Genomic DNA, 19,207 nt, shown 5'->3' with positions numbered 1-19,207 from the left:
TTCCAATTATGTTCTTGCCGAGTCTGACCCAATTAAAAAAACTTAGTTTTTATTTTTATTTTAATTATGCTTTATTTGAAAAATTAGAAGGAGATCGTTTGATGACATCACAAAAAATTCAGTTTTTATTATTGCGTACTTAAAAAAACCATGAAAAATATAATTCTTATTAGATAGATTTCGTATGTGATGACATTGCATATAATTTAATGGAATAATAAAAAATATTTGATATTAATATTATTAATTTCATGATATAATAACAATAGTTAAACCTACAATATTTAATTAAAAATTATTAATATTAATATATATATTTTTTAATTATGATATAACCTCAATTTAAAAAGTATTTTTTAATTAAATATATTAAACTATTTTTTATTCAACCTTTATTTCAATTATAATTTTAATTAAATATATATTTTTTAAAATTAACTTTAATTAAAAATATTTTTTATAAAATAATTTTTTCAAAACATAATCCCAATAGTATCAATCACATTAAAACTGCGGTGCATATAACAAAACTACTCTCTTTTAACTTTTTTGATTGTAAAAAATGAAAAAAGGACGCAAAATGAAGAGGAAGCACAGAGAAGACACCCCCGATCCCCATCAAGCTGCTCCTCCTTCGACGAAGAAACCCACTCTACCAGTGAGTTGGCGGCGCCGCCACCGTCGGAGAAGTGATGGGAGTTCGAGGAGTGAGAAGGAGAGGAAAAGAGAAAAAGAAGAGGAGAGAAGGAGAAAAGACAAACATAGAGAGAGGAAGAGAAGAGATTATAAGCCCGGATCATCAGCATCCGGTTCCGAGGAGAGGGAGATTGAGAGAGTTCGGATTAGCCCAGGAGATGTTGAGTGCATTTCATAATGTTGGCGGTGACATGAAGCAGGTAAGTCTGATATTTTCTTTGTAAATTCTCTCTGTTTTTTGAGTTATCGCTTGTGTTTTAATTATGGGGTTAGTTTATATGGTTTATGATGTGAGCTTTTTGTTTATATGGGGTTAATTATATATATAAAAAGCTTTTATCACCGAATTATGTTCTAAGACAGAAAATGTAGCGTTATATGTAAAGTAAATTGTAGGTTGATTATAGTGACTAGTAGCGAAGAATGGTTTTTGTTCTGAAATTATGAGTTAGGGAACTTCTTAATGAAATTTTTTTTAGAAGATATGAAACTCTTCAGTTTGGACTGATTTTGTTTTTTATTTTGGGAAATCTTTGTTTATATTATAGCTTCTCCAAATAATTGATGGTGGACAAGTTGTTGACTTAAAAGGGATATTTGAAAGGTCCTTGATCAAGCATTTGAATAAACTTTTTATTTCGTTAAATATCAAGGAAAATGGGGATAGGGTTTTTTTGCTTCCTCCAAATGTTCGTCCTAGTTTGGATGTTGTTGGACCCCTGATGATTCAAGCTTGTGCAGAGCCCAAAGATCAGCAGCGTGACCATTCTATTCTGTCTAATGATATGGATTCTATAACATCAGACACCGAACATAAACAAGAAACTAATGAAAATAATGTGGCAATGCCATCTTCAAGAAATGATGCTTCTGCTCCTAGGAGAAGGTGATCAACTTTCTATCTCTCACTCTTAGGTCCAAAATTTTGCTGTCTATTTCATTTTTATACTAATGAAAGAGTTCAATGATCCTAATCAAAGCGATTAGTTATTTTTTCATTTCCTTATTTGGCTGGAATAGATTCCCTCTAGTCTTGTTTTGCAGAGGGAGGCTTTTAAGAGGCCTAGGGGTTGCAAGCTGGTATTATGGTATCTGAAAATCCTCTTTAGCAAAAATCTTGAAACTAGTGGCTTTAATGACGGCAAAGGAAAAATGTTTTTGTTGTTTCGAAGTAGTCACAGTTATTTTTCGTGCCTTTCATATGATTTCTCTGTTTGAATGTAAGTTGATGTGCTGTCTGTATGGTGTTTATGATGTAAAATTCCAAAGAAGAAGAGTTGGAGGAAGATACTGAACTATTTATAGGACCTGCCCCACCTGCTATTGTTACCGAAGCTGCATCTGCAAATGAAGCAGAGTGATTTGAATAGGTGCTTGATTTTACCTATATTGCAATCTTTATTGAATTTTAGCTGATTTTCCACTTATGTTCAAAGCCATTCGGTTTACGTGGAGTCAAGTTTGACAACTTACTTTTATTATTCATGGTTGTTTTTTTTTTTTTTACTGTTTTAAACGTTATGTGTATTTATCTTTTAAAGTCTTCATTTTCAGCTGTCTTTCCCATGGCACAAGCATGGGTAAGGTAATTCAGAGAATTGTGGGTTTTGCAGTTTGGATGTACAGTTAACATTTCTGCCTTGCACTTTTGCCAGTCTTTTTTTTTTTTTTTTGTTAGAATCTATCCTAGTGCTTGGATAACAGGTAATGTGTCAAGAGCTGGAAGTTGCATTTAAGTAACTTTTATGGCAGCATTCATGTTTCCTGTCTTGTGAGTTGATGAAGTTTCATCATTGAAACCAAGGACTTTCATTCTCTCATTCACTTTTTATCACGTGGTTTTCATGACCATAAGCACAAGAGATGTGTTCAGTGGATTTGATATCCGATTTGGTTTCACAAAATAGTTGCAACTTGGTTTCATGGGAAATCTTATTGCTAGATCAGAAGGTTAAGAATCTGTTAATGACCTCGAGCCATGCTTGTGAATGTGGTGCTGAACTTTGATCTCATGTACCCAACTCCTTAACAAAGTGGGGATGGCAAGATGTTGTCTATCTTCATGTAATTGTTCCTACTTTCTGCCCAGAGATTAGCTCTATTTGACTGGACTAAACAAATGATACATGTGCTCACCTTGCTACTGGCAAACTCATAGTTGTCATGTACCTTTTTGGCAGAAGAAGGTGATCAGCCTGATATTCTCTTGAAGTTGTAGTTACATGGATTAGTTTTGGCAAATGTGTGTTGGGACAGAGAAAACCTTTGCAAGTGTAAAAGTGTAATGTTGATTCTATATTCACCATGCTTTTGGACTAGTTGTATTGTTTAGAACTAAGTCAATAGAGGAGGAGGAATATTTGTACATATTCTTCTTCATCTTGAGTGCTCCTTGTCTGTTACTTTTAATTGTTTTTTGAGAGGTTCATTATCTAAGAAAGTGAAAGTTTTTTGCAATATCTTTTGAAGTCTAGGGAGTGTTTGATCTTTGGGGAGGCCCTTATCCCTGCCTTGGATATTGTTGATATTGCCTTTTTTTTTCTTCTTGTTCAATTTAACAATCTCTGGGTATGTCTATTTTCAAGAAATAAACCTATAAAAAGTTGATATTAGGTCCTAGGTTATAGTGCTGGTTATGAAAATATTAGAAAAGAAGTTTTCTTCTCTGTGACATAATTTTTGGTATTACCATGAGTTTATGTATGTATTGTTAGTAATTGTTTCACTAATTAACGTTCACATTCACCTGATTAGGTCACCAGAATTATGGATGCTGTGGGCGACCCTCCATATGATGCTGTAGGAGTGACTTCAAACATGCCTGCCGATAACATAAAGAAAAGGTAATGTTCTTGATTATATTTGTATGGAATTCAAAGTGAGATATCCATAAGCTAATATGTTAATATAATGTCCGGTTTTGCATGATATTTGTATGTACATGTTTACTTGCATTACCATCCTAGGTAGTTGACTTGTGATTTTATGTCACTAAACACCTCTGCTCAAATAAACTAGGATGTGAGAGTTACATAATCATGATTTGAAACCCATAATGTGAAAGGCAGACCACAACTTTTGATATGGTTTGTCCTTCTGCTGAGCATTTAGCAGAGAAATAAGTAGGAAATGCTGGAGAAGTTTTTCTGTATATTATAGTATTTTAGCTGATGATTCCGTTTATTTATCAAAGCCAAATGTGTCTTCTAGTGCTTTCCATTCCCCATCTATTTGATGCCATTGTTAGAGATCTAGAGGCATAAATAGTAACTTGAACATTTATATGTTGACTAAGCTGTTCAGGTAGGCATGGTTCCAGTTGAATTTCGTTGGAAAATCTCCAAACAACTGCTAATTTCTAACTTTCATAAGGGAAGTAATGTGTCCCTACTGTAGCTCTGCACTTGACTTGCGTAATTATTCTCTTAATATAGCTTTGAGCTAGACTCAATACATGATTGATGAACCATCTTGGCATCTCCCTAGGTACCGGAAGCTGTCACTTTTGGTGTATCCAGACAAGTGCTCTCATCCTCATGCCCACCAAGCATTTGTCAAGTTGAATAGATCTCTTAAAAGAGCTCTACATTCTGTATGTAGAAACTCCACATTCTAAATTTTTGTAATAAGTAAATGTTGGTGTAGAATTATACATGTGAATAAAGAACTCTTCCACGGCACTTTCCCCCGATCTTTAAAACACAAAAGGCGGATGTTCTCTAGCGTTCAAACAAAGAAAACAGCAGGGAGGGGACTTTACGAGGAAGAAACAAAAACGAAATACTGTTCCAAATCTAAAACCCTAAACAGAAAGGATTTTTATGTATCAGATGATCTGTTCTCATGGGACACATTGTTCCAAGTCAATTAAATAAAAATAAAAATAAAAATATGATATACTCCTCTTTGGGGGTAGCTGGGAGCAAAATATTAGGAGCATAAAGACAAGGAAACAAATTCCTGATAATCAAACAGGAACAAGAAAAGGACAAATGGAATAAACTCGACAAGCAATCATCAAATCAACTATGTCTGACAGATTTTATATTCATGAAGGGAAAAAGGAGTAAAGAGAAACAACTTTGGTTGTAATCGAAGTCTAGTCATTATCATCTCAATCTAAAGCTATAATAAGCCTCTCTAGAAGGTTTGTTTAAGTCATTATCAAGCATAGTTAACCCTTCTATTTCTCTATTGTCCTGTCCTAAAGTTGTATTTTAAAAATATTTATTGTATGTTTTTTTTTAATGGTTTTGATGTTAGAATAAATTTTAAAAAATTTAAAAAATATTACATCAATATATTTTTAAATTTTTTTTTTTAAAAAAAAAAACAGCTATTATAATACCACAACAGGATATGATTACAGGGGTTTGAAATTTTTGTGTGGTGTACTAATGTAGGAGGGACGCAAGCACACAACATAGCCTCCCCTCTAGTCCCACAAACCGCCCCAGAAATACCCCACTTCCTTGGTTTACACTTATTTTATGGTTGCTCAGGCAACCCCACCCCTTGTTAATAAGATTAACCACTAAGATTCTCAATTAGCTTCTAGATTTCTTTTAGCCTACAAAATCTTATTGTTATTTTGTTTTTTTAATATTGGATCATGAAATATTCTATGTAATTAAAAAAAATGTCTAAAAGAATCCGAATCATGAAAATAAAAGTATATATAGGTTCTAAATTTTAATCCCATGCACCTTAATCAAATATAAAATATAAAAATATAATGTCTCTAATTATAAAAATAGAGCTATATATCTCTAATTAAATTGTTCTTCCAAGACTTTATTTTAATATAGGATTACAAGTGTGGTAACAATTGTTTTTTAAAATATTTTTTTTAAATAATATATATTAAATTATTCTTTTAAGATTTCATTTCGATATAGCATTATGAGCGTGGTAATTGTTATTTTTTAAAGTATTTTTTGTTTTAAAAATAATAAATCAAAATAATATATATTTTTATTTTTAAAAAATTATTTTTATAGTAACATATCTAAATAATCTAAAATAAATAAAAAATTAATTTTAAACAAAAAAATTAAAAAACACAATTTATTTAAACCGTTCCAAGCTAGATCCGCGCCATAATATTGGTGTTCGTTTTTCACGCTTTACAATAGGGGGCGGGGGGTCGGTTGTTCATGCTGAAACAATGACAGAACAATCGAGTGGTGTTTGATAAATGCACAAATACCTTATATATATAGCAAGTGGCCTATCTTTTCATGAACCCTAAGCATTGTTCACATTTTACTGATATATTTTTTTTCCATGATAGCAATAATGTTCCCCCCAATATCCTTGTTTCTGGGCAATGAAGAGCTAGCTGCCATGAGTTCTCATTTTCATGCAATTGGTATCAATATTTTACATCCACTGGAAACGGGAATGATCGAAGCTGTCTTTTTCACACTAAAATTGTCTCAAATGGTTCATATACAAGAATTAAATTGGTTATACTAAGTGGTGAGATACATAGAGGAGCTTCTGTTGAGGTCACGTTGGTAGCACACACTCTAGCTAGTGGTACCGGCCGGCCGGCCATGATAGATGCAGGTGAATAACCGGCCACGAGAATGACATATAAAAGTGGCTCGACGAAGTTAACAACATGAGTGCTATCAATAAATTTCAACCTCTCGTTTGACTTACAATGATAATAATGCATATAAAAGTGAATTAATGCCATTGCTGTTTTAATGTCCTGAAAGGATCCATTATGAGTTCTCTGCCGCCTATATCCTATGATTCGCTAGCCATTTGTAACCAGGTGTGTGTTTAAAAACATGGTGGTTTAAAATATTTTTATTTAAAAATATATTAAAATTATATTTAACATTAACATATTAAAAGATCTGAAAAATAAAAATATAAAAAAAACTAATTTTAAACAAAAAAAATCAAATTTTAATGAAACACTATTTTAAACCTTATTTCCAAACATAGCCTTATTCGTAGCTTATGTAAATTCTACCATTTGGTATCAACTTACCAATTGGCTGTTGCTACCAGCATGTGGTTAGTCCTAGGCAACCCTCTTTGTCTAGCTGAAAGTGGGGTGTGGGGTCTCGAGTCTTATCCATAGTTGGTACTTGGAAAGTTAATCAAGTCAATTTAATTTAGCCATTTAAATATTTTGTATAATTCAATTAAAATTTTTATCCGAATCATAATCTAAATTTCTCCTACAAATTTATCGAATTAAATCAGGTTTAAAAACTATTAACTCTTACTTCTTGTTTCATAAAAAAAAACTTACCCATATTGTTATCCCTTTGTTAGCTGTGATGGTTCTATAATTTCACGTTGGACAAAACTATATATTAAAGTTATTTGGCTTCTTCATGTTATTTCCTTCGTGCTTTTTGGTGAAAAAGATAATAAAAATTCTTTTGTTCCCTTTGTTTAGGGAAAAATATGCTATAACTCTATTACCAGAACCGTACGTTACGAGAACAAGACACATGAAAAGTGAAGACAAGAAGTCTGTGTTCCATTGGTGTCATAAAGCATTTCGTTCAAAGTTCAAGTCTTTAATTATGAAGCAGGAGATGGACGCTTGGTTTTAATTTCTTCTCCATGATCTCACTGCGTGATTTCAGGTTTTGACGACGACTGCGTTAATTTCATGCACACCAAGATAGAGTCTAATCATGTCGCGGTTTCTTTCATAACTAGGAGTAATCGTTGTTTCCTCCTCATAAATATTAATATTCTTGGGAGTTAATTATCTAACTCAATTAGTCCCCATAGTTTTATTGAGAATAATTAAATAGTTTATGTAGAATTAAAAATAATTAAATAGTTCATTGATTAGAACTATGCATCCTCAATTTAGACTCCCCGCCCCTAGGAAAAAAAAAAACTATTTCCTAATCGAAATTTTCCAATATTCCACTTCTCTTCTTTTATTCTATTTTTCAAAAAAGAATATATAAAAGATAAACTACAATACCCCTGAGATAACGTGAAAGTACAAGAACCATACAAAATTAAAAATTTGACAAACACCCTCATATCATATCCACAATTCTCTTGAAATAATTTAGAAAAAAACTGAAGAAATATTAAAAATTAGATGAAGAACATTAAAAGAGAAGCTCAAAATAAAATTGATTGAAGTAAAATAGTGAAATCAATATTATTCATGTACTAGAAAATATTGACCATGTCCCATTCTTCTTAATCTTTCTCTCATTTCTTAAGTTCTTAATTTCATTATCATTTTTAAATAATAATTAAGAGAAGTTTTGAATGATCATTGTGATTTCATAATATATATATCTCAAGAGAGTTCTTGTAATTCCTTCAAATAAATAAAATAAAAAAGGAATAAAAAACATAAGGATTATATAAATATATATGAATTTTGTAAAGTTATAATTAACTTATATTCTTGGTCATATTAATGAGCACTTTTATGTTATAAGGGCCCAAACCCTCTTTATATATTCTGATTCCAGCATGATGTGAAAACTGCAGATCAAACCGAATCATTATGTTTATCAACAAGCTCTGATCACCATTATCATTCTAATCTTGCATTCTGAAGCTATACAAAAAGCAACCATCTGCTACTATGATGACTCTTTCAACCCCATGGCTGCCCAATCTCAAGCTTTGTTCACACAGGCCATGCTAGCTAGCTAGGCATCTTTCTCATTGATTTCAGGGCATGCTACGTACCCTAGATGTCCTGTTCTGGACATCATGAATAGTTTCAATCATTGCAATTCACACACTTTATGTTATCTGTTAAGAAAAATATTGACCTTCCGTAATGAAATATATTAGCCAAATTCATAGGGTTTGATCATTTGTAAATCTAAACTTTTCCCGTTCCTCGAATGGATCCACTCAATCAACTAACCCTCTACAAATTCTTGTTCCTGGTAATTACTCCTTAAGAACTCTTGTGTTCATTGAAGTAGTTCTCTCATTTTAATTAGGAATGACAATGGTTTGGATACCCATCCGATTAGCCACCAATTTCATAGCTTATTCGGCAATGCATTTGATTGGATTTACAGTCACAATTGACATACCAAATGTCACGAACACTTTTACTTCTAGATTATATAAAATTAAACCCATGTAACAAATAAAAAATGAAGAAGAAGAAGATTACCCCGTTTAGTTTAGTATTGTGGTCAAGTGTACTTGGAAGTGCAATTGCAGATGTGAAAAGGTACCTTTTGTAGCACTTAATTTCACCGAATTTCACTTCCAATAACATTACCAAAAATTAATTAAAATGAGAGATAATTATCAGTCGCTATGGTTGGGATAAATTGGAAAATTAACATAAAAAATTAAAATAAATGGTGAAATGATATTGAAGCAAAAAGTTGCAGTTAAATAATATATTTTTAGATCCCATGATTGGGAATTGTGGCATTTAATTAAATGTCACGGTTTCTATTAATTTTTCATGAGATATTTTATTTTTTTTCTGATGTTATTTTCTCAGTGATTAAAGATGAGCAAAAATAATTAATTTTACACAATATATGTTTTCATGTCAGATTATATGCTTTTCTTTCTACACTGATAGCAAATAAACAAAAAGAAATTACTTTTGCTGCAAACTGAAATTAAGTAATCAGTGAGGCTGAAAATTGAGTAATTATCTGTCATCTCATGATATAATTATATGTCCTTCATGGAAAATTAATATATGTCATGGTTATGAAAAACGAAATTAATTAAATATTATAGTTGAAAACCATAACATGTAATTGATATTGATATTCAGAACCACAACTTCCAAAAATATGCCAAAACTCTTTGCTTTTGTGGTATTTTGTTATTTATTTTAATTTTATATGTTAATTTTTTTTTTTTTCCCTATGGTTGCATGAAGGATCCATACACTCACAAGTCACAAAGAAAGTAGGTCAATAAAAACAATTTAATTTATTTCTTCTTGGATACCAGCAAGGAAAACAGGACTTGTATATATAAAATTAAAAAGTAGAAAATTGCTGTTGCACGTCAAAGACTGCAATCGGTCACTTTCAGGCAACAGTCAATTATCAGAATCTAGCACTAGATCCTATACAAGCCCTTTTTACACGCCAGCCATAATAAATACTCAGCCTATCCGTGCTCTTATATTAATTAACACAAGAAGCACTTATTTCTCAAATGACAAAAAATAAATAATAATAATAATAATAATAATAATAATAATAATAACACCAATTTAATGGATAGAAGAGAGGCTTTGTTTGTAGGTTTGTATAATAGAAGCACTAATTTTGTTAAGGACTTTTCAAAGAATGAAATGATGAGCAATGAAGCTATCTAACCATCGCTAATCAACGTTCGAAAGAGAAATGTAGCCAGTGAGAAAAGGATAATTCATTATCAAATGTAAAGAAAACCTTATACTAATATAAATAATTGTAAAGAAGGAAAGTCGGTAGATCGCATCACATTGTGATGATTTTATAAGATTGAGTTCATGATATGTATGGTTGATCATGACATCGGGACCCATATCCAATGAAATGTTGCTTAGTATACAAAAAATAAAACAAAGTTTCTATTTAACAATGAGACCCCTTTCCTCTTCTTCTTTTTGCAAAAATCTCTTCTTGGGAACTACTCCTCGCTCTAGAGAGCAGAGTATTGGTGAATTCCTTGTAAATATATCCACACTTTAATCATATAATATATGGTATAAATTTAATTCTAAAAAATATAATTTAACTAGTCAAATTGTTTACTCACTAGATTATTAGTTAGATTTTTATAAATTTCAGGATTATTAAAAAGTTATATTATTATTATTAATTTTAAAATATATGAGATTAGCCGAAACACATGAAAATTATTTACGTTAATAATAATAGTAATAAAAAGATATAAATTTGTAGTTTGAACAAGGAATTAGACAGTGAAAGTGTGTAAAAATGCAGGTAGCTTGTCGTTAGCTAATGACAAGGAATTCAAATGCAGGATCAAAATTTCGTTATTGCAAGTTTTAGTGGCTTAGATATAGCATGGATCTACCTGGAATACTTGACCACTTGTGCTAGCTTTTGTTTTGTCAAGGTGCGTGCGTGTGTGGTGAGAACTTCAACTCGTAGGATCTATAATCTGTCAACGCATGGAAGGCTAGCTTTTTGCATAATGCACCGGCTTACCAAGGAGCTTATGATACGTTTAGATTTTGAGGTAAAGTTTGAGGTCAAAGTAAAAATTAGACAGTGACACTTAGGTAGTGAAAGATGACATAAACTGAACAATAATGACCAAAGCCTTGTTTTTCAACCTCTGGTAAGTGAAAACGAAAGGGAAGTAGGAAAAACAATGTGTCATGAATACCTCATGCTGAAGCAGAAATACGTGTTTGATATTGGGATATAAAATAAAAGGATAATTTCTCATTATTTTTTTATTTATATTTTTTTACATCATAGACATCAAAATTATTTTAAAAAAAAAAACATTTAAGAAGGATGATTTTTTGAGTCCCCCCAGAGAAATATAAATAAGGGAAGGTGTTTTCCTTTTTTGCCCTAAAAGGCATAACTTCAACATGTTTAACCTAAATACCATGACACATATACATGGTTTACGTACATTTTCTTTAAAAAAGAAATTTAATTTGGTCCTTCAAGAAAAATCTATTCACTTTCATCCCTTGAAAGTAGAAAGAAGTATTGCTGGTAATCTCTATCATTCTAAAAATAAAATTCCATGGCCCCGCTCTATGTCTTCAATCTTGGATCCATCATCGCCCCCCTCATTCCTTAATCCCGCCCTAGGATTACAACCTGAGACTTTCAGGTGAAAATTAATCTCAAAACTTAAAACCTCTGAAATATCCTCTTCAAGACATAATTTTACTGAAGTAATCTCTTCAGTTTATCGTTTATGAAAGAAAGAGTAGAGAAGTAGGATCTTTTTTTTCTTTGGCAATAATATATATTTTTTCATTAGCAACATGGTGTATTGAATAAAAACTAATGAAAATCTAAAATACATATATTTTTACAAATGAATAATATTGATTTGAATTAAAGAGGAAAAAATTATATTTTTAATCCAAACTCCATTTCTTATTCATGTATTTCTTTTTTGTTTTTTACAAAAGCATTTTTTTTTTATCAAAGCATTGTTTTTTAGATTAAAAAAAAAACTTTTTATGGTTTTAAGAACAAGTTTTAATTAAAAGAAGAAGAAGAAGCATGAATCAATCATTTTCATGCACCGATATTGAAAAAAAAACAAAAAAAAATATAATAAAATTATATAATAAAAAATAAACATATATGTTATATTTTCATTGAATATTGATGACGAAAGTTTTTTATAAACTTATATAATATCAATATCCTCTTGTATATATATATTTTTTAACACGGTCTCTTTTCTATCTTTTACAATAACATTCTCTCTCCTCACTTACTGTACATGGATCAAAGTGATAAAAATAAAAATTAGAATGAAACTGTAAAATCTAAAAGAACATGGAGTAGTTTTTTTTATCATTTGAATATTGTAAATGCGATTATTTTTTTTTTCAAGTTAAGTTGGATTGTTCATCTTTTGATTTTGTTAAAAATATTCTAAAATTTTATTTAGTAAAACTGATTTTTAATTCAATGTTAAAATATTCTATGCCACATCAACTACATAAAAGCATGCAAATCAAAATTGATTCCAACAGATAAAACTATGAAAACATAACAATAAAGTTATTGATAAAAGGTAGAAAAACCAAGGAAAAGAAGAAGAAAATAAATTAACAGCAAACACTAAAATAAAAAAGAGGGCTTGTATGTTCTACTTTTCTAGTGGGAGGCGTAATGGCCCTAGATGCTCTCCAAAAACCAAACGTAAGAAGTACGTAGTGTATAACAATTTAGGAGACATGGAGTATAGTTAAATCCTAATCCGTACTGTTTGGACACAAAAGCACACCCATTTTTATTTTACAAGTTAATCAATGCTAAAGGGAGAATTATGTGAGGCCCGGAGGCCAGAACAGGGACCTAGGGCAAAGAACCTCCTTGTCATCTTGTCACTTAACTAATTTCCTTAGCTAAACATCTAATCACAATGATAATCAGCCCTTTAACGACCCTTAATTTCTTAGAGACATGGCATGCATACTCATGGTGGATAAGGTGGATGGAAGGCGCCCGACTTGACTTTCCGAATTAATGACCGAAGGCCGTGTAAACAACGACTCCCTCAGTAGAATGCAAAGAGACCTAACTATAATTACTCACCCTTTTGTTTTCTCGTTCTTTATTAAAGCATTGGGACTCAGAAATGAAAGAGTCAATTCTTCACACATGATTTTGGACCATCTAGCTATCTATTCGTGTCAAATTTGTTTGAATAGACTTTTGGATTTTAATTTATTCCCATCCCATCATCAATCGTGTGAAGAAATATTGCATGTTTGTCGGTTCTTGCTTTCGTTGGTAGGCTAAATTCCCACTATAAAGCTGCACTACAACTATTTCTAACTATTTGAATCTTGAAAATCCATATAACGAGCTAAATATTGCATCCATGCTATGTAATATTCTCCAATAGTTTTTTTTTTTCAGTAATTAGCCCATAAACAGTGAGAGCAATTCTAATGGTTTTTTTTCCCTCTTCTCCTCAGCTTGTGACAATTCTGTGGTGCTCTTCTGGCCTACAGGTTGCAGTAGGATTAAACTTGAGTTTATTTGTTTTTATATTTTAAAAAATTTAAATTTTTTATTTTTTCTTTGTTTTTTAATAATTTTAAATCATTTTGGTGTACTTATGTTAAAAATAAAATTTTAAAAATAATAAAAATACTTTAAAAAATAATTATTATTATTGTAATACCAAACTAGTTATATATTTAATTTTCTGTGTACTACTTAGAAGCCTCAAAACATTTAGATTATAAAGAAATAAAACCTTATCTTCTAGGATGTTCACTTCACCTCAAACCATTCATATAATTGGTTAATTAATATTTGTTTATTAGCTATGGTTAATAAGGAAAGAAACCCTTTAGAGTGCTTAGACCTAAGATAGAGTACTTAGACCTAAGATAGAGTCAATTATCCTGGCTAATTAATTAATCTCACAATACCTTGTTTCTGTAAGAAACAGATTAAAAAAAAAAAAACAAATGTTAAACAACACAAAGCTCGAAAAGGACACAGTGGTCTCAGCGGGACTAATACGGCCTGAAAGAAAACAAATTTTGAGGAGAACACAAATGATTAGCTATTCGATATTGACAGCTGACATGGAACACACGTGGCAGAAGAAGAGAGGTGCCAAATGGCAAAGGGCGGCGCACCAAACAGACAGCGGAAGCTGGTGTGTGGGAGCTAGCTAGAGAGAATGACATGATCCAAAAATTAAGACATTATTACTAGGATTGTGTTTGTTTTTATTATTCTAGGATAGTAATGTGTTTAGTCGACGAAAATACAAAGATATAAATATAAAAATAAATAATTTTTTATTAGTTTAAAATATTAGGAAAACACATGTTTTTTCTATTTCATTTATTTATCTCATTTATTTCAGGAAAATAATGTACAAAAACTATACAAAAAACGTTTCTTTCTATTTCATTTGTCTTCGTCTCCTCTATTCAAGAGTTTTTTTTTTTCTTGATTTAATGAGAGCATGATGATAGAAGGTTATCTTTTCCCACTATATAATTATTATTGAGAAATCATATTTTAGAACTTAAACCTTACTACAGTACTCTATATTATAATATATATATGTTATTATTAAGTGGTTTTTGTTTATTTTTGTATTTTAAAAATATTTAAAAAAATTTAAATTTTGTTATTTTTTTCTTTGTTTCAAATTATTTTTATATGTATTTTTAAATTATTTTGATATGTTAATGTTAAAAATAATTTTTAAAAAATATAAAAATATTATTTTAATATATTTTCGAGTAAAAGATATTTTAAAAAACAATCACAACTAAACTTTCAATTCTTAAAAAGGCTATCCAATATAAAAAAAAGGCTAGATTAAACTTGATTGTGTTTACTGTAGAAGCATACATGGTTAATAAAGTTTGTAGGAAAATAAATCTTAGGAAACAAAATTGCGGTGGGGGGTGGCGTGAAAATTTGGTGTCACGCCGTCCAAACAAACCTTTCTCTCATCCTATCTGCCACCCCACGCGCAATCAATAACTTCTTCTGTACCATTTCTATGTCCTGCTACTGCAGATAGTGTGTGTATATATATTAATGTTCATCTCTCGAACAGAAAATAAAGTATAGCTTTCTGTACCATAGAACAGCTAGATTCATCTCTTTTGCATATTAAAAGCTCCATCCCTTTTTCTTTCCAACAACATTCACCCATTGCCAAGACATCCTCTTTGTCTCTCTCACACCCTCTTTTTTCCCTTCTCTTTCTTTGATCCGGTGGGCAGTCGAAGAACGAAGCGAACTCTCATTGCCTCTCTGTGAGTATATCAATAATCGTGTAATGTGAAATTGGTTGTAGTAGCATATACATGCATATATATTTCTTTTGTGTTTGGATATTAGAGTTTCAAATCCAAATGTTTGCCACCAACTTTAAGGGCAGCACAATATGCTAGCTAGAAGTTGCATATGTTGTTAGATGTACTTGTTTTTCCTGATGAATTTAGGTTTTGTGATGCAGAAGCCCAATATAATTAATTTGAGAGTTCTTCCTTGTCACTGAAATTCTTTGTAAATAAGAACTATTTTGTTTGCACATACATTAGGTCACATAATGTGGTTATTAATTAACCCAAGTTGGAGATCAAGAGTTTGAATAAGCAGATGCCAACATGTATAAGTTTATGAAAGGTGATGATCCCTTGAAGTTTAGAGTTAGTTCATCACTATATAAGAAAATAAAAATAAGAAAACATCTAGACATCATGAGGAATAATACTGGTGTTTTGAGGGAGAGGGAAAGGGAGAGAGAGAGAGATCATTTAAGCATGTGTAGCACAGCAGAGAGTATGTGGCTGTGCTGTTGAGTGAGATAGTGTCGTAGCGAGCACACGGGGGTGGTGGGTGTGAAAATGTTTTTCCACCACCAGTAACAGGGAGTGCCCTGCACTCAAAGAAACATAACATGCTTGTGCCAGCAAAGTCAAGCTTTCCGGCCAACTTTTGTGTTCAATATACTTCGCCAAAGTTCATGCAACTAATTAAAGACAACAAATGGTACTTGGCTGGAATAAAATCTATGTTTTGATTGGTGGGTTCCACGAATTGTCTGCCATTTTTATCTGTGAAGATGACTTTATAAATACATAGCCGAAACACATGCAGGACCACTTCTTCGTGGGTCCACGAAGTAGCTAGGCATCATCATAGCTAGCCCTAAGTTAAGAGTTTAGGAATGGATATTTTGGATGTGAAATCATGACGGTAACATTGATTCATTCAAGGGCAAAAGCATGTGTGCACCTTCTCATCACCTTTTACAAACTCTAGCATTTCACTATGTTGAAGTCATACATTTCTTCCAAAGTTTCCCTTGATTTCAGGCCTACGCTAAAAGAGCCTTTAAGCTTGTGTTTTGCTTGTGTCATTCACACAAATTTGCTCATTTCTAGATTGATAAAGAACATAATCAACATGGGTAAATCCTTAAAAGGATGCTTATGAACATGCTATTTAATCTTCCTCCCTCCCTCCCTCTCATTATCTTCATGTTACTGATCAGGAGCTTGAAGAATATTATAAATGGAGATGGAATCCTGTGTCCCACCAGGCTTTAGATTTCATCCAACAGAAGAAGAACTTGTAGGATACTATCTCAAGAGGAAGATTCTCTCACTGAAAATCGATCTAGATGTTATCGTTGACATTGATCTATACAACATGGAGCCATGGGACATCCAAGGTAATGAAAAATCCACGGCTTTTGTATCGTAGCTAAGAACACTATTTGTGGAGCTATATATATATATATATATCATAATCATACAACCAAAACTACTTGCCCAGTTTGAAATTTAACACCAAACAGTTGCAATGTTGCAAACCCTACTGGCTATATAGGCTTTAGACTATTGATTGTAACGACACCAAATAAAAAGACGGTGCACTAATTTTCTCTCTAGTCAATGCTTTCTCTTGTTCAAACAGCCATCCCCATTTGAACTTAAGAAGAAATATTCAAAAGCAGCACTCCTTTTATCAAAATTTGACACATAGACATTGCACATACTTTGTACCAGGAAAAGATTTTTATGACCTAATGAACTAAGAGGGAAGATACAGTAATGGGGATAGACCTAATGAAATATTGACTTTATTAATTAGGTGGAGACCGAGAGTAATGGAAATGGACCTAAAAGGAAATTAATCTATAATTAGCTGCTGGAAATGGGTTCTACTGGATTCCATTAAATGTGTGCTTTGTGCTAACTTAAGTACATATCTTAATTTGCAGCCAAGTGCAAGCTAGGGTATGATGAACAGAATGAGTGGTATTTCTTCAGTCACAAGGATAGGAAGTATCCGACCGGAACACGGACTAATAGAGCCACTGCTGCCGGATTTTGGAAGGCAACAGGAAGGGACAAGGCCGTGCTCACCAAGAACAGACTTATTGGGATGAGGAAGACCTTAGTGTTCTACAAGGGACGTGCACCAAATGGAAGGAAAACTGACTGGATCATGCATGAATATCGTCTCCAAACATCTGAGCATGAACCCCAACAGGCAAGTTCATTCTCTATTCCAATAACAACACTTTTTTATTTTTCCTTTTTCAAAAATATTGCACGTATAAAAGCATTCTTTAAACGTTCTTTCTTGGAGGGAAGATATAGCTGCATAAACCGAACAAGTATTCACACTTTGACATATTAACTATAGCTAGCAATATAAAGTACTTTTGAAAGAAATTAAATATTACATCAATATTACAAAAAGCAAATTATTAAAAAATAACTTTTACCTTCACGAAACACCTAGTTTTTGGGTTGAGTAACTCTTTAGCAAATATTTAACTCTTTCACAAAAAAAGTATTCGCTAAATTTATTTTATCCTCTTGGGGCAATAATATTATTAAGTTATCATGATCATGAACTTACAAATATTACTTGTACGTATAAGCTAATATTTTTGGGTGTGAATTGCAGGAAGAAGGGTGGGTGGTTTGCCGGGCATTCAAGAAACCAATCCCTAATCAAAGACAAGGTTTTGAAGCTTGGAATCATGCTTATTATGTCAATAATATCAATCATGCTAGACCTCCTTCATTCTCAGATACAGTAACTACTACACATATGGTTCATCCGAATCAAAGTGCAAGTTTTCATCAGCCTTTTAGCTCGAGTTCGGACCTCATTTCACACCAAGAATTTTTGGATAATAATAATCGGCTTGTTGAACTCCCACAACTAGATAGCCCTAGTAATCTTTCAACAAGTTTTGCTCCCAAAGAAGGTAACTTCCACCAGACCAATGAAGATTACGATGAAGAAAGGAGCAACAATAGCAGCCAATATATCGACTGGAAAAGTTTGGACACATTACTTGCATCACAAGTGAATGATTCCAGTACTTCATCATTTCCCCTTCAAAATTTTCCTTCTATAACGCAAAACTATGACCTAGCAGCTGGGCAGCAAGACCATGTTAGCCATTTCCTTGACTGCTTTCCTGACATATAACAAAAGCTCTTGCACTTATAATGTTGCGATTTATTTATGTAAGATGATGTATTCATGGTAATAATAGTGCTATAGTAGGAGGTAAGGTTAATGTCTTGGTTTAGAAGTTGCATGCTGATGATGATCATTTATTTAGGTGAATGAATATGTCTGTGCTAAGAGGAGAATTCGCACGCAAAGTGAATCTCCTACAAGTTTAGAGTCATAGGTGAAAGTTTTGATTCACCTTTCTTAATTCTCCCTTTGCTTATGTTGTTCCATAATTGTAAATTGTGGATCATTGCATGCATATATGTACTTATGATCTCGTGTTTTCATAATCTTGTGTTGTGTAATAATGGCTGTTTCTCTAGGCCTTATTCTTCACTCTTGCTTGTTTTGACATTGTATTCTCTACTTATGAATGTTTCTCTAGCCGTCATTTTTCACCTCTAGGACAAAATCATAAAACTTTGAGATTGTTTCTCATAATTCCACTTACATCATCACATTCTTATAAAATCTATTTCAATTCTCTAAAGTATAAAGTAATTTACCAAGGAAATTCACTCTAAAACATGTAGCCAAGTTGCCCTGAGCAGCATCTTGATGAACCCTCCTAACTGAGCCAGTCTCTATTTGCCCTTGCATCTACCATTGTTGTTGTCGCCACACGACGTCGGGCGACGGCTCCACTCCTTTTTTTTGTTTTCTTTTAAATAAAAGGAATTTAATTTTTTATTTGATTGGGGGAAATAAAGATTTTATTGGAGTCGCCATCTAGTAATTTGAGGGAACTAGAAATCCAAAATTAGACACTGGTCCCAGAGATTCGGGTACTGGGTTAGTTATGATTAAGGGAA

General features: G+C 32.1%; 2 protein-coding genes across 7 annotated transcripts; both read left to right on the top strand.

The window, feature by feature from the left end:
• Positions 1-512: 512 nt before the first annotated feature.
• On the top strand, positions 513-4,376 carry LOC105135116 (uncharacterized). Of its 6 annotated transcripts, XM_011039830.1 has the most exons (6): positions 513-896; positions 1,245-1,582; positions 1,717-1,784; positions 1,950-2,066; positions 3,451-3,539; positions 4,183-4,376. In XM_011039830.1, exons 1-4 carry the CDS (start codon positions 693-695, stop codon positions 1,988-1,990), a joined length of 651 nt encoding a protein of 216 aa, XP_011038132.1. In that variant the 5' UTR covers positions 513-692; the 3' UTR covers positions 1,991-2,066; positions 3,451-3,539; positions 4,183-4,376. The 6 variants fall into 6 exon arrangements, 4 of the variants coding, with proteins under 4 accessions (XP_011038132.1, XP_011038133.1, XP_011038134.1 ...); XM_011039831.1 differs by lacking the exon at positions 3,451-3,539; XR_844126.1 differs by having other exon boundaries at positions 1,438-2,066.
• A 10,489-nt stretch (positions 4,377-14,865) lies between these two features.
• On the top strand, positions 14,866-18,682 carry VND7 (vascular related NAC-domain protein 7). Its single transcript, XM_011039829.1, has 4 exons — positions 14,866-15,160; positions 16,405-16,584; positions 17,137-17,408; positions 17,832-18,682. Exons 2-4 carry the CDS (start codon positions 16,425-16,427, stop codon positions 18,363-18,365), a joined length of 966 nt encoding a protein of 321 aa, XP_011038131.1. The 5' UTR covers positions 14,866-15,160; positions 16,405-16,424; the 3' UTR covers positions 18,366-18,682.
• The last annotated feature ends 525 nt before the right edge of the window (positions 18,683-19,207 follow it).

This window comes from Populus euphratica, unplaced genomic scaffold (genome assembly GCF_000495115.2).
Source record: "Populus euphratica unplaced genomic scaffold, PopEup_1.0 scaffold55.1, whole genome shotgun sequence".
NCBI classification, from domain to species: Eukaryota; Viridiplantae; Streptophyta; class Magnoliopsida; order Malpighiales; family Salicaceae; genus Populus; species Populus euphratica.
This window is presented reverse-complemented; position numbering and strand designations above follow the sequence as displayed.